General features: G+C 39.2%; 1 protein-coding gene across 2 annotated transcripts; it reads left to right on the top strand.

The window, feature by feature from the left end:
- Nucleotides 1–841: 841 nt before the first annotated feature.
- Nucleotides 842–8,108, top strand: LOC128562682 (natural killer cells antigen CD94-like). 2 transcript variants are annotated; one of them, XM_053557898.1, is made up of 7 exons: nt 842–997; nt 1,142–1,249; nt 2,853–2,942; nt 3,094–3,156; nt 4,571–4,722; nt 5,678–5,781; nt 7,152–8,108. In XM_053557898.1, the coding sequence occupies exons 2-7, from the start codon at nt 1,153–1,155 to the stop codon at nt 7,294–7,296; spliced, it is 651 nt and encodes a 216-aa protein (XP_053413873.1). In that variant the 5' UTR covers nt 842–997; nt 1,142–1,152; the 3' UTR covers nt 7,297–8,108. The 2 variants fall into 2 exon arrangements, with proteins under 2 accessions (XP_053413873.1, XP_053413872.1); XM_053557897.1 differs by lacking the exon at nt 842–997 and having other exon boundaries at nt 1,075–1,249.
- Nucleotides 8,109–12,497: the final 4,389 nt, after the last annotated feature.

Here is a 12,497-nt window from a genome sequence, read left to right as displayed (position 1 = left end):
GGATTATACTAGTACTACATCCTGAGATTCCTTGGTAGAGGCCCATCCTGCTGACCAATATTCAGAGAATTCTTGACTGCCATGTATAATAGAAGCAAAATATTCTAGGAGAAAAATGTCCCGTAGATAGGGATGCAGATACTGGTTGTCCACAGTTCAGCCAGTATTTCAAGGGACAAGGGCAGGGCAATAATGACCTTGCCTGAGGGCGCCGATGAGTGGAAGGGACACTGTGTGTGAAATGTGAAACCCATTCGCCTACCTAGGAACAACAAGGAATCAGAGCATCAACCAGGCTTAGCAGGTCAGAAAGAAAGGGAGGGGTTATATGTAGAGAATTACACATGCGCTACATTTGTGTTTATGTACGTGTAGGGTGTGCTCGGTTTTTGACTTGAGTCTGGAATTCTGTGTTGGGGAAGGTCATCCTTTTCCACTCAGCACACAGGTGCACAGCTGCGAGAGGGATGCCCCTGGAGCATTGAGGGAGGAAGGGGACACCTGTCAGCCAGATAAACTCAGGTGATCAGTGGGGTGGCAGCTGTTTCAACCAGACTGCCTCCACATCCATGCATCTTCATTCTGAAGCCATTTTTAAGAAATAAACTGACATACGCCAAGTGCTTTAAATTGTGTTGTTCACAAGGTAGATAACAAACATTCGTTACTATTTAAAGAGGAAAATTCCACGTGGAAGTTTGTTATTCTCAATAAATATCCCTTTGGTTTGCTCATTTCTCCCCATTTTTCACGTAACATTTCAAGATGATTCTGATATTCAAACACTAAAAAAAGAAAAAATCTCCCTCTCACCTTTTTTAGTGCTGGCCAAGGTGTTGATATTACAAAAGTACTGTGAGCCACCTTAGGCCCCAGCTGACTGGGGAATGTGAGGCAGCTCAGAAACACTACTGCAACTACCTGCTCAATAAAACGCAGTGTGGAAAAAAAAAAAACGTACTGTGAGGATTTCCTGTGATTTAGTTCCTGGAACAAGGTGAAACTTAGAATTTGATTGCTTTGCTGCTGCTTCTCTGTGCCATACCAACATATGTCGCCAGTAGATGACTAAAGAGCATCATTTCAATACACAAACTTTTCTTTCTCTTTCGATGTTGAATTTTTTCGCGGTCAACGTTAGGATTCCTTGACATGCAGCTCAGCTCCAATGCTCTGACCCGGTTCTTCCTGAACAAGCAGACATCGTGTCTTCTCTGCAGTGACCTTGGTACATCATTTCTCATGGCAGGTATGTGTGACCCTAGTCACAAAATTTAAAAAAAAGGTACCCAGAAAAGATATTTCATGGATTGACTAATTCGGGGGCAGTGTTTTAAGAGAAAAGGACATTGCTAACAGTGGGTATTTTTAGGCTTTTCATGTATATCAGCACTTTCCACATCATCTTATTTTCCTGATTCTTGATTCTGTAACTTAGACATGAGTTTGTGAAACTTTTCCAACGCTTTCAAAAAGTGACTTCAGGGCTATCTCTAAATTCTGAGTGAGAATCAAACTGACCTGGTTTTGTGAGCAACATAATCACAGCATGTAATTAAATAGAGAATGCCAAATATTAATGACACAATGCTTAAACGTTTTGTAAAGTTTTTTCTTTGTGTTATAACATCCAAAAATTACACTGATTAACAGTTTGATACATTACACTGTTGTTAGCAACAGCATCACTTCTTGAGTGTGCCAACGTTAATGTAGAATCTCCTAATGTTGAAATGTTTTAGGGAAAAAGCCTTTAAGCAAATAATTCTGAATATGAGTAAATGTAATGTTCTTGGAAAAAAACTGTTCATGTATGGTAAATTAATGTAGTTGAAGTGAGCCCAGGTCCCCAAGATATTACCCATACGTTGGTTGTAGAACCAGTCATCACTCCAATTCCAGAATGTTCCTACGCTTTCTCTTCCCTGTAATAATTCAACAAACCCGTGGACAGTTAGACATTTACCAGAGCAGAGCCTGTTGAAGATTAGGAGAAGGCACACTCCTAAGTAATATCATTGTAAAAATGATAGCATACGTTAAGTATAAGAGTCTGGGCCAAAGCATACTCACTTGATTTCTGGCTTGGGTACATACTAGATTGATACCTTGAGAAAATAAGATTATTATTGGACTCTATGTTTTCTCATCTACCTAGTGATTTTATATTATCACCTGAGTCTGTTGAAAGAATATAAGTAAATATCTGTTATGTAAGTCCATTTAACGCAGATTGGTGCTTCTTGATTTCTTCTCACCCCAGATCTTATGTTTCTCAGACAATTTAAAGACTAGTTGTACGCTGGGTGCAGAGTCCCATGCTTGTAATCCTAATACTTTGGGAGGCCAAGGCAGGCAGATGGCCTGAGCTCAGGAGTTCCAGACTAGGCTGAGCAAGAGTGAGACCCCTTCTCTACTAAAAATAGAAAAACTAGCCAGGCGTTGTCGTAGGCGCCTATAGTCCCAGCTTCTCAGGAGCTGAGGCAAGAGGATCGCTTGAGCCCAAGATTTTGAGGTTGCTGTGAGATGTGAGGCCACGACACTGTACAAGGGTAACTGAGTGCGATTCTGTCTCAGAAAAAAGAAAGTTGGTAAATCTACATTATGGAGGCAGAGCTGAGACAGAAGAAAGCGTATGGATAATCACACTGAAGAACAAGGTACACGGCAGAAAAATGTTGACAGTGGGTGAAGTCCTGATGGAACGTCTTCATGTTGTAGAGTTTTATTGACGAGATAGCTAGTATCAAATGCAAGAAGGTTTTGGATGCTACTCACTGAGTTCTGCTTTTGAGAACTTCAGCCCCTGTGTTTGTCCTTTAATTCATTGTTCTGTTTGTCTTTCTCTACAGTGTTTCAGACCACTCCGTGGAGGTTGATTTCTGGGACCTTAGGACTAATATGTCTTTTGTTGGCGGCTACTTTGGGAATTTTGTTCAATTGTAAGTTTTTCTAGAGAAGTCTACGCAAAAATCTAAAGTTTAAGGATATAATTTAATAATAAAAATTTCATTTTATTAATACTAAGTATGTACTATTTTATTATTTCATAAACATATACCTAATTAAGAAAATTTCTCATCATTTCTACAGTATTTACTGAACCACATAATGAGTCAACCGTGTCCCCAGGCCCCAACAAAGAACTCCAGGAAGGTAGGTTTGATAGTCTTTTGTGTTTTACATGAAAGAGCAAGATGAAATAAATATTATACTTGGTAATATACATTTTCCTATTAACCTCTTTTTATTGTTTTCTACTGTAAGAATGATTACACTACACTGAATGTGCATCATTTATATATTAATAAGGAAATAATTATTAATATATAATTAATAAGAGAAAAGTAGCCTGAAATGACAGCTATGTTTCCTATATAAGTGCTCATGATTAAGAAACAAAAATCTACAGTAAATATTACAGCTTATCCTAATTACCTGTGTATAACCTCTGCTTTCATATCTCTTTAACTTTCTTTTGCTTCTTTAATGACTCAGAATACAATGCACAGATTTCTGCAATTCTAAGTCTTTCTCATCCAGTGAATGCAACTCAAAGTGCGATTTTTAAAGTATATTTTCCCCCAATCCTCCACATGTTTTCTCACCATCTTCGGTGACCCCACAGGACTTCATTTATATTTTTTATCTTATGTCAATACCTCACCAACACTTACAAGGCAAAGATTTGAGTGACTGCCAAGTGTCATGACTAGTATCACCGGACAAGTAGTGATGAAGACATCACTGATAAACTGTCTAATCAGACCTTCTGATTAATTGGCTTATCTTTTTTTTTAATAGTAAAATGTCCAAATCTGTATCAGAATTCTTCCATCGTACAGTATTCTTTTCTGACACAGGAAGTATTCTAAAATATTTTCCTCCTTTAAATCTTTCTTTCATTTGTTTAACTCCTATTTATAGGACAGTGCTCAGCTTTGGGTCATTTCTTTCAAAAAAGTTTCCTCAAATGCCTCCATTGTATATGCTACCTTGTGCTGTATTAACATACCGATTTTTTGTAAACTCACCTAAATTACATTATAATTAAGTTAACAAATAATTGGAAATTATATAATTTTGAATCTATCCTTCAAACATTATCTTCATGAGGAGAAAGTATCATACATAATCTGTTCATATTAAACGCCTGAACAGGGTGGCACCTGTGGCTCAGTGGGTAGGGTACCGGCCCCATATACCGAGAGTGGCAGATTCAAACCCAGCTCCAGCCAAACGGTAACAAAAAAATAGCCAGGCGTTGTGGCGGGCACCTGTAGTTCCAGCTACTCAGGAGGCTGAAGCAAGAGAATCGCCTAAGTCCAGGAGTTGGAGGTTGCTGTGAGCTGTGTGATGCCACAGCACTCTATGAAAGGGCGATAAAGTGAGACTCTATCTCTCCAAAAAAAAAAGAAGAAAGGGAAAAAAAGCCTGAACAGTGGTATATATAGTAGATTCTCAAAGAATATTGTAGAAAAAGTAAATAAATAGAAAATTATTTTTAAATAATTAAATATTAGTAAAAATTGAAATATCCAATATTATTTGTGATTTTTTTTTCTCTTAGCCTCTGACTGCTGTCATTGTCCAGAGAAGTGGGTTGGGTACCGACGCAACTGTTACTTCATTTCTACTGAAGAGAAAACTTGGGAAGAAAGTAGGAAATTCTGCGTTTCTCAGAATTCCAGTTTGCTTCAGCTTCGAAACAAAGATGAACTGGCATGTACTTGAGTCTAGCTTCCTGTATTTTCTTTGATCTGGATATCAAAGTATCTAAATAAGTTAAACTCTTTGACTCAAGTCTTTAGTCATATTATAGGCGGTCTCTATATGTTATGAACGAGATAGGTTCTGTTAGTTTGTTCTTAGTTGAACCCGTTGCAAGTTGGAACAGGTACCAATTACCCCCATTTGTAAGCGAGCCACATGTCAGTGGGATGTTTGTAGCTCAGGGACTCTCCGTAGTAAACAGAACTAATGATCTATCAATTCCATGTACCTTAAAACGATCCTTGTAAAACCTACATAAAATTCCTCAAAGATTTACATCTTAGAGATAAAAATTAAAATAAGTGACAGATAAAGTGTGAGAAACTTTTCAGGGAAAATTCAAAGAAGAAATAACAGGTCTTATTTTGGACTTTGCAAATTTTAGTTTTTTTAACGGAATTTATAATTTCTTTTTAATTTCTTATAATTTATATATACCTTTTGGCATTTTTCTAGCTTCTATGTAACAAGTGTAAAAAGGATAATCATAAAAATTACCCACTTCTTAAGAAAAAGTGAAAAATGTCTCCAGTTTCATATAGTGTCTGTGCTGAGTTGGGGTTGAGTAGGTTATAACCATGGGATTCATCCTTCATGATAGTGTTAATTTGGGATCCAATTTGATCATGGATCCCCTGTGAAGGAAGCTACCATGAAAACTGTCTTCCTTTAAGGTTTTTTATTCCTTCAAGAAATAAGAGTTTATGGTATTTTTTCCCATAAATAAATGAGCCTGATAAATGAGCAATTTCAGGCATCTGACTATACTTTCTAAATTGGCAATTAAAAGTAATTTGTATGATGGACAAGCTGAATCTTATTCTGAACACTGATGTCCTTAAAAGGACGTTGTACCCAGAAAATATTCAAATCAGCTAATATGGTTGTCTCTGATTCTAAACAGGCTTTTATGCCCTCCAATGAACACTTTTACTGGACTGGACTCTCTTACAATGAAGAACGTGCTGCCTGGTTTTGGGAGGATGGCTCTCCTTTATCACGGGATTTGTAAGTTTCTGATAGTGAAGGCCTTTTTTGACCTTTGGAAATTTATTTCTAGATTTGACTAGTGAAGGTAGCATCTAGGAGCACTGAAACTAAAATTACCTGCCTAGTGCATGAGCATACAGAAAAAAGAGAAGGTGCAACAGAGAACGATTTTTGCTCCCCTATAATATCTAAGTTTATGTTCAAGGACATGAAAATGAGTGTGGTTGTGATCATAAAAGAACTTTCGACATAAGTTTTAGTTTTGTCTTAGTAAAACCCTTGGAGATACATGTGCATGCACAGACAGGTGCTCACGAGCATAGGGGCAGTCCAGAGAAAATGGTATGTCCGTTGTATTTTATTCTGGAGCACAATATTCTCAGCATCCTCTCATCTGTTAAATATTCTGGGCTTATTTTCTATATTTTTATGATATTTAAATCTCATTTTCTTTTCTTTCCTTTTTTATTTTTTGAGATAAGAGTCTTAAGCTGTCACCCTGGGTAGATTGCTGTGGCATTATAGCTCACAGCAACCTCAGGCTCGAGCAATCCTCTTGCCTCAGCTTTTCTACTTTTTAATAGAGACAGGGTCTTGCTTTTGCTCAGGCTGGTCTTCAACTCATGAGCTCAAGTCATCCAATTGCCTCAGCCTCCCAGAGTCCTATGATTACAGGCGTGAGCCCCTGTGCCCGTACTGAATCTCATTTTCACTCATAAATGTGAGATATTCAGCATCACACAATATCAGAGTTTATGCTCTGGTTGTTTTCCTAGATGAGATCAGACAATGCATGTTAAATAAAATGAAAGTGAAGCATTGCACACATCAATACCATTAATGACAACAGCAAAACTAAAACAATCCCTTGCCTCAGTGCTACTGATTAGTAAGGGAATAATGGAGTGTTTTAGAATATTTTATTCTTGGCACCATGGAAATTGTGGTTATTGAAAGAACAACAAAACTCAATATGTTAATATCTCATTTAAGTGCTTTTAAAAATTCTATACTTTGGCTCGGCGCCCATAGCTCATTGAGTAGGACACCAGCCACATACACTGAGGCTGGTGGGTTTGAGCTCAGCCCAGGCCTGCTAAACAACGACAACTCCAACCAAAAAAAAAAAGGAAAAGAAAATAGCCGGGCATTGTGGCGTGCGCCTGTAGTCCCAGATACTCAGGAGGCTTAGGCAAGAGAATCACTTAAGTCCAAGAGTTTGAGGTTGCTGTGAGCTGCGACGCCACAACACTCTACCAAGGGTGACATAATGAAACCCTGTCTCAAAAAAAAAAGGAAAAAAGTTCTATATTTTAATAATAATAAGAAAGTCCCTGAACATTCTCACTTCCTTTCCCCATATGTGAATATCTTCTTCTGCATTACAGATTTCCATTGATTAAAAGTCCAAATCCAAAGAAATGCATAATATATCGTGCAACAAACCGTGGTATGGATGAGTCTTGTGAAGAGGAAAATCGTTATATCTGTAAACGACAGCTTATTTGTTTCTTGATGCAGAGTGGGGACTAAGGATCCAGGATTACTGAGAATGGTACTTTTACGTCATATTACTACTAATTATCTATTAGCTCTGTAAAAATGCTTCATACTGTCTTTTCATACCATTTTCATACATTTGAAGGCATTTGTTTTAAAATTGATGAAATTTGTATACCTAAACCTGAAATTATAAAGTATAAAGAATTTTATGAATATTTGGATGTAAGGCATATGGTTAACATAAAATTCAGTGTAGTTTTATTGCATATTTATGTGATTTTGCTTACATTCTTAAAAAAATTCTTTGGGCAAAAATGTAAATAAAATTTAATTCACACTAAATAATATGTATCAACCTCACTTTAGTCCTTAGTGTGGCATACTCAATTGGGAAGTTACAATTGCAGAAGTTATCTTTCTGGAATGCTAATGCTGTTTATTGATATCGCTATGTTTTTATATAGAGCTGAAAGTGCCAGATGACGATTTCCTTGTATCATCTTGCTTCAGAGGGGAACACATTTGTAAGCTTAAGCATCAGTAAAAGGGTCATTGACATGTACAAAAATGATCTCATTCTGTTTCTAAGATATGTGTTTACAAACGGTCTATGAAACTAGTGTATGATGCCCCATGATCATATCAATGTACACAGCTATTATTTAATAAGAAAAAAAAAGAAAGATGGAGACTTTACCTCTTTCATGTTTACGTGGATGGAACTGGAACATATTCTTCTTAGTAAAGTATCTCAAGAATGGAAGAAAAAGTATCCAGTGCACTCAGCCCTACTATGAAACTAATTTATGGCTTTCATATGAAAGCTATAACCCAGTTATAACCTAAGAATATGGGGAAGGGGCAGAAGGAGGGGAGGGAGGGGGGAGGATGGGCAGAGGGAGGGTGATTGGTGGGATTACACCTGCGGTGCATTTTACAAGGGTACATGTGAAACTTAGTAAATGCAGAATATAAATGTCTTAACACAATAACTAAGAAAATGCCAGGAAGGCTATGTTAACCAGTGTGATGAAAATATGTCAAATGGTCTATAAAACCAGTGTATGGTGCCCCATGATCACATTAATGTACACAACTATGATTTAATATTAATAAAAAATAAAAAATAAATAAAAAAAAGACCAGTGAGATTTGCGGACCAAAAAGGGAACTTTATTAGGTAAAAGGAATCTGCAAAATGGGAAGGCACAGCCTTCCATGTAAAACAAATGTGCTCTCCACGAGGGAGTTGTTGAGTTAGAGATTACTAAGGCGAAAATTATAGGAGGGGGAGGGGAGTCGGGACTGAGGAACAGAGTCCTGACTGGATGACATTAAAGCCCCAATTTACCAGTCACTCTTTATTGGCTTGTTCCAAATGGTGGGTTGTTTGGCACCAGGTGGTCTGTTGGTGGTTGCTTGGGGAATTTCCAGTTACAGTCAACCAATAACAGGAACCAGTTTGGCTTGGTTGTAGAAAGGGAGGTCCTGTGAAACTTTTGCAACATCTCTCTGAGAACACAGAGTGAGTGACCACTTTCTCACCCAGCCATGGCCACTTCCTTCTGTTTAAACACTAAGCGCCTCGTTTAGTCCCAGCGAGTCCATTGTTTCTGTGGGCTGGGGGTATAATTTCACACAGATCTCCAGAGCAGATGTAACAATGAAAACATCTGAAATAATGTGAGAATTACAGATGTGACAGAGAGACATGAAGTGAACACATGTTATTAGGAAAATGGCATCTATAGACTTGCTCCATACAGGGTTGCCCCAACCTTCAATTTGTAAAAAACACTCTATGTGCAAAGCTCAACAAAGAGGAGTGTAATAGAGCCAGGTGTGCAACAGAGTGAGGTGTGCAACAGAGCAAGGTGTGCCTCTGCTTATCCGTATAGTCTGGAGGCTGGGTGGTCTTCAGGTGCTTACTCAGCTCCCACAGTGACTCAGGACAGTGCGGAGGGAATCCCAGTGTGAGTGGCAGATGCGTCGTCCAAGGCTCCTCTCTTCTCACAGCACGTTCCTTTCTGTCAGAGGCTCTCAGTCCTGCTTCTCTGACGTCTCTTTTACCTGACGCCCCTCAGCCTCCATTACGCTTTTATACTTATTCTCCTTTCCCTCATATCAGCGGAGTTTTTCCTAGTCTTGGGGATGAGAAACGAACTTTTCACATTGTAAGGGACAGAGAAATGGCTTCTCCTCATGGATTCTTTGGCATAAAGCAGATCAAGAGCAAGAAAGCCATGTTTGATCATGTGTGTGTACTCACGGGGGTCCCACAGAAACATGAGGTTCCAAGAAGGGCTAAAGTTTCTAAGGCATCTGAGCTACTGAGAGGAATAGTGGAAGGGAGACGAGGGGTGGAAGGGGGAGGGGAGGAAATGCGCGGGGGATGAAGGTTTCCTTTTTCTTGCAGGTAAGAATCTCGTAGGCCATTAAATTTGTCTAGGAGAAGCCCCCTTGGGGATTCAGATAATTTTGCCAAGGTAGATTTCTCTTAAACATGTAAGGCAGTTTTTTTAAATGAGCTGTCCCTGTGCCATAGTGTCTCATAACAACCAGCTTGAAATGTGCCAAAGAAGAGTATTTTGGGATGGCGTGTTCTGGTTTCCTACAGTCTTGGAGTGGTATGTTCTGCGCTACAACAGTGCCCTCCGTTTTTTAAAGAAGTGGTCTCAAATAGCCCTTGCATATTAGAAAAGCAAAAGAAGCTGAGATATTTATATATCAAGTCCTGAGATTCACTGATGTGAGGGCAGCCAAGCTTCCGTCAGCTCTAGGAGGATAAGAAGGTCTCAGGCACAGAGGTGCAGAAATTTGCCCAAGGACAACAGAGGTTTCTAGGGGCATGAGAGGGGCACTGGCAACTCCTGCTGTAAGTCGAGACGCAGGTTTTTCATATGTTTGAGTGAATGTTTGATTGTACATGTGCCACTGTATGCATACCTCTCATTATACATGTGCACAAAACTTACCAGTTTGTCCAGTATTTATCACAAATCGAATCGTCAAATCAGGTTCACAAACATCTTCAGGGATTTCACCCAGTATCAGGCTTTGCTAATAATCTCTGTGCTGCAGTTATTGCAAAATAGAGGAAAACAAGTGAAAGTCCAGGCCTGCCTTGGCTGTTACTCAAGTCTCCTTCATTTCCCCTTAGGACAGTGGTTCTCAACCTGTGGGTCAAGACCCACAGGAACTGTATTAAAGGGCTGCGGCATTAGGAAGGTTGAGAACCACTGTGTTAGGACATGCTCTGGCCAAGATTAATAGATTAACATATGAGGTCTCTAAATGATGTTTGTGGCAGCATCGCTTACACAAAAAAATATGTTTGGTCATGACACATCTCCATTTTATACTCAGATGATTACATACCTTATGTGACATTTTTAGGAAGATTTACCCAGTAAAGCAATAGATTCTGGTGTTATTTTTTGTTTTTACCTTAAATAAATTAGACAATCTAATACATCTCACGAAAAGTATTCCATACGTAAAGGATTTTGGCAAGCAAAACCATAAGGGTTTGCTAGTAGATTTGTTTCCTGGGAGATTTTACCAGGTCAAAATCCTTTTCTTTTTTTTGTTCAGGGAGCCTTCTCTTTCTTTTAAAAAGGGACTTATTTACAGCATGATGTTAGCTATTTTCTTTCCACTCAGGGAATGCACATATTTTCCAGCAGTGGGATCAAAATAAATTACGCATTTAGGGCTGTTGGAATGTATGTTATGTGAAACTAAGAATAAAATCCTAAGTCCCCTAAGGACTGAATAGAACCCTCTTGCCCACCAAGCCTTGATGGGATGGGAGGTAGAAAGCACAATTCCAATAACTTTTTTTTTTTTTTTTTGACACAGTCTCACAGTCTCGGTAGAGTGCTGTGGTGTCACAGCTCACAGCAACCTCAAACTCTTGGGCTTAAGCAATTCTCTTACCTCAGCCTCCCAAGTAGCTGGAACTACAGGTGCCTGCCACAATGCCTGGCTACTTTTTTTATTTTTATTGTTAAATCATAGCTGTGTACATTAGTGCAATCAAGGGGTACAATGTGCTGGTTTCATATACAATCTGAAATATTCTCATCAAACTGTTCTGGCTATTTTTTTGTTGTTGCAGTTGTCATTATTGTTTATCTGGCCCGGGCCGGGTTCAAACCCATCAGCCTTGGTGTATGGGGCTGGCGCCATAACCATTGTGCTATGAGCGCTAAACCCAGAATTACAGTTTTATACCTAAAAGTTCAAAGCAAAGATCACACCAATCTCTATTCCAGATAATAATCAGCGTACTTCAGTGACCTATCACAACATTCCAATTCAATGGTTAATCTCCTAAATCAATTCACCTAACCTACTCAACAAAGGCATCTTCAGGGTCAGAGCTGTATTTACAAAACAGTAAGAACAGGAGACAGGGGTGAAGGTCAGGCAGGACCTACAGCACCTGGCCAGCTGTGTCATGTCTGCCCTAGCCCTGTCTGACTCCATCTTATTCTCACTGCATGTGCTTTCAATTTCACTGTGAAAAAGCTGGAGGAGACAGTCACCAATAAAGCCATGTAATTTTAAAGGCAATTAACAAGAGTTGTTTATGGCAAATGGTTTTAACTCTAGAGGATTGTTTATTTTTTGTGTGCATCTGGATATAAAAGATGTGTTTTGGCTCGGCACCTGTAGCACAGTGATTATGGTGCCAGCCACATACAATGAGGGTGGTAGGTTCGAAACCCGCCCAGGCCTGCTAAACAACGACAACTACAACAAAAAAGTAGCCAGGTATTGTGGCAGGCAGCTGTAGTTGGGGCTGCTAAAAAAACAACAATGACAACTGGAATAAAAAATAGCCAGGCATTGTTGTGAATACCTGTTGTTGTAGTCCCAGCTACTAGAGAGGCTGAGGCAAGAGGATTGCTTAAGCCCGAGAGTTTGAGGTTGCTGTGAGCTGTGACGCCATGGCACTCTACTGAGGGCTACATGGTAAGACTCTGTCTCAAATAAATAAATAAATACATAAATAATAGGTGTTTTAAATACTTAGAGTAATGTCTTTGTGAAAAAATGTGTTATAAAAGCATTGCATGATGAGATCCCATGGCATCTCCCTTCCCCTCCCCTTCCTTCCCCTCCCCTCCCTTCCCTCCCCTTCCACTTCCCTCCCCTCCCCTCCCTTCCCTTCCCTTCCCCTCCCCTCCCTTCCCTTCTCCTCCCTTCCTTTCCCCTCCCCTCCC

This window comes from Nycticebus coucang, chromosome 12 (genome assembly GCF_027406575.1).
Source record: "Nycticebus coucang isolate mNycCou1 chromosome 12, mNycCou1.pri, whole genome shotgun sequence".
Taxonomy (NCBI): domain Eukaryota; kingdom Metazoa; phylum Chordata; class Mammalia; order Primates; family Lorisidae; genus Nycticebus; species Nycticebus coucang.
This window is presented reverse-complemented; position numbering and strand designations above follow the sequence as displayed.

Excerpts from the sequence above, each read along its gene's own strand:
- LOC128562682 (XM_053557898.1), top strand. The coding sequence starts at position 1,153 with ATGCAGCTCAGCTCCAATGCTCTGACCCGGTTCTTCCTGAACAAGCAG. Across the intron at positions 2,943-3,093 it reads TTTGGGAATTTTGTTCAATT|TATTTACTGAACCACATAAT; the intron begins GTAAGTTTTTCT and ends TCATTTCTACAG. Across the intron at positions 3,157-4,570 it reads CAACAAAGAACTCCAGGAAG|CCTCTGACTGCTGTCATTGT; the intron begins GTAGGTTTGATA and ends TTTTTCTCTTAG.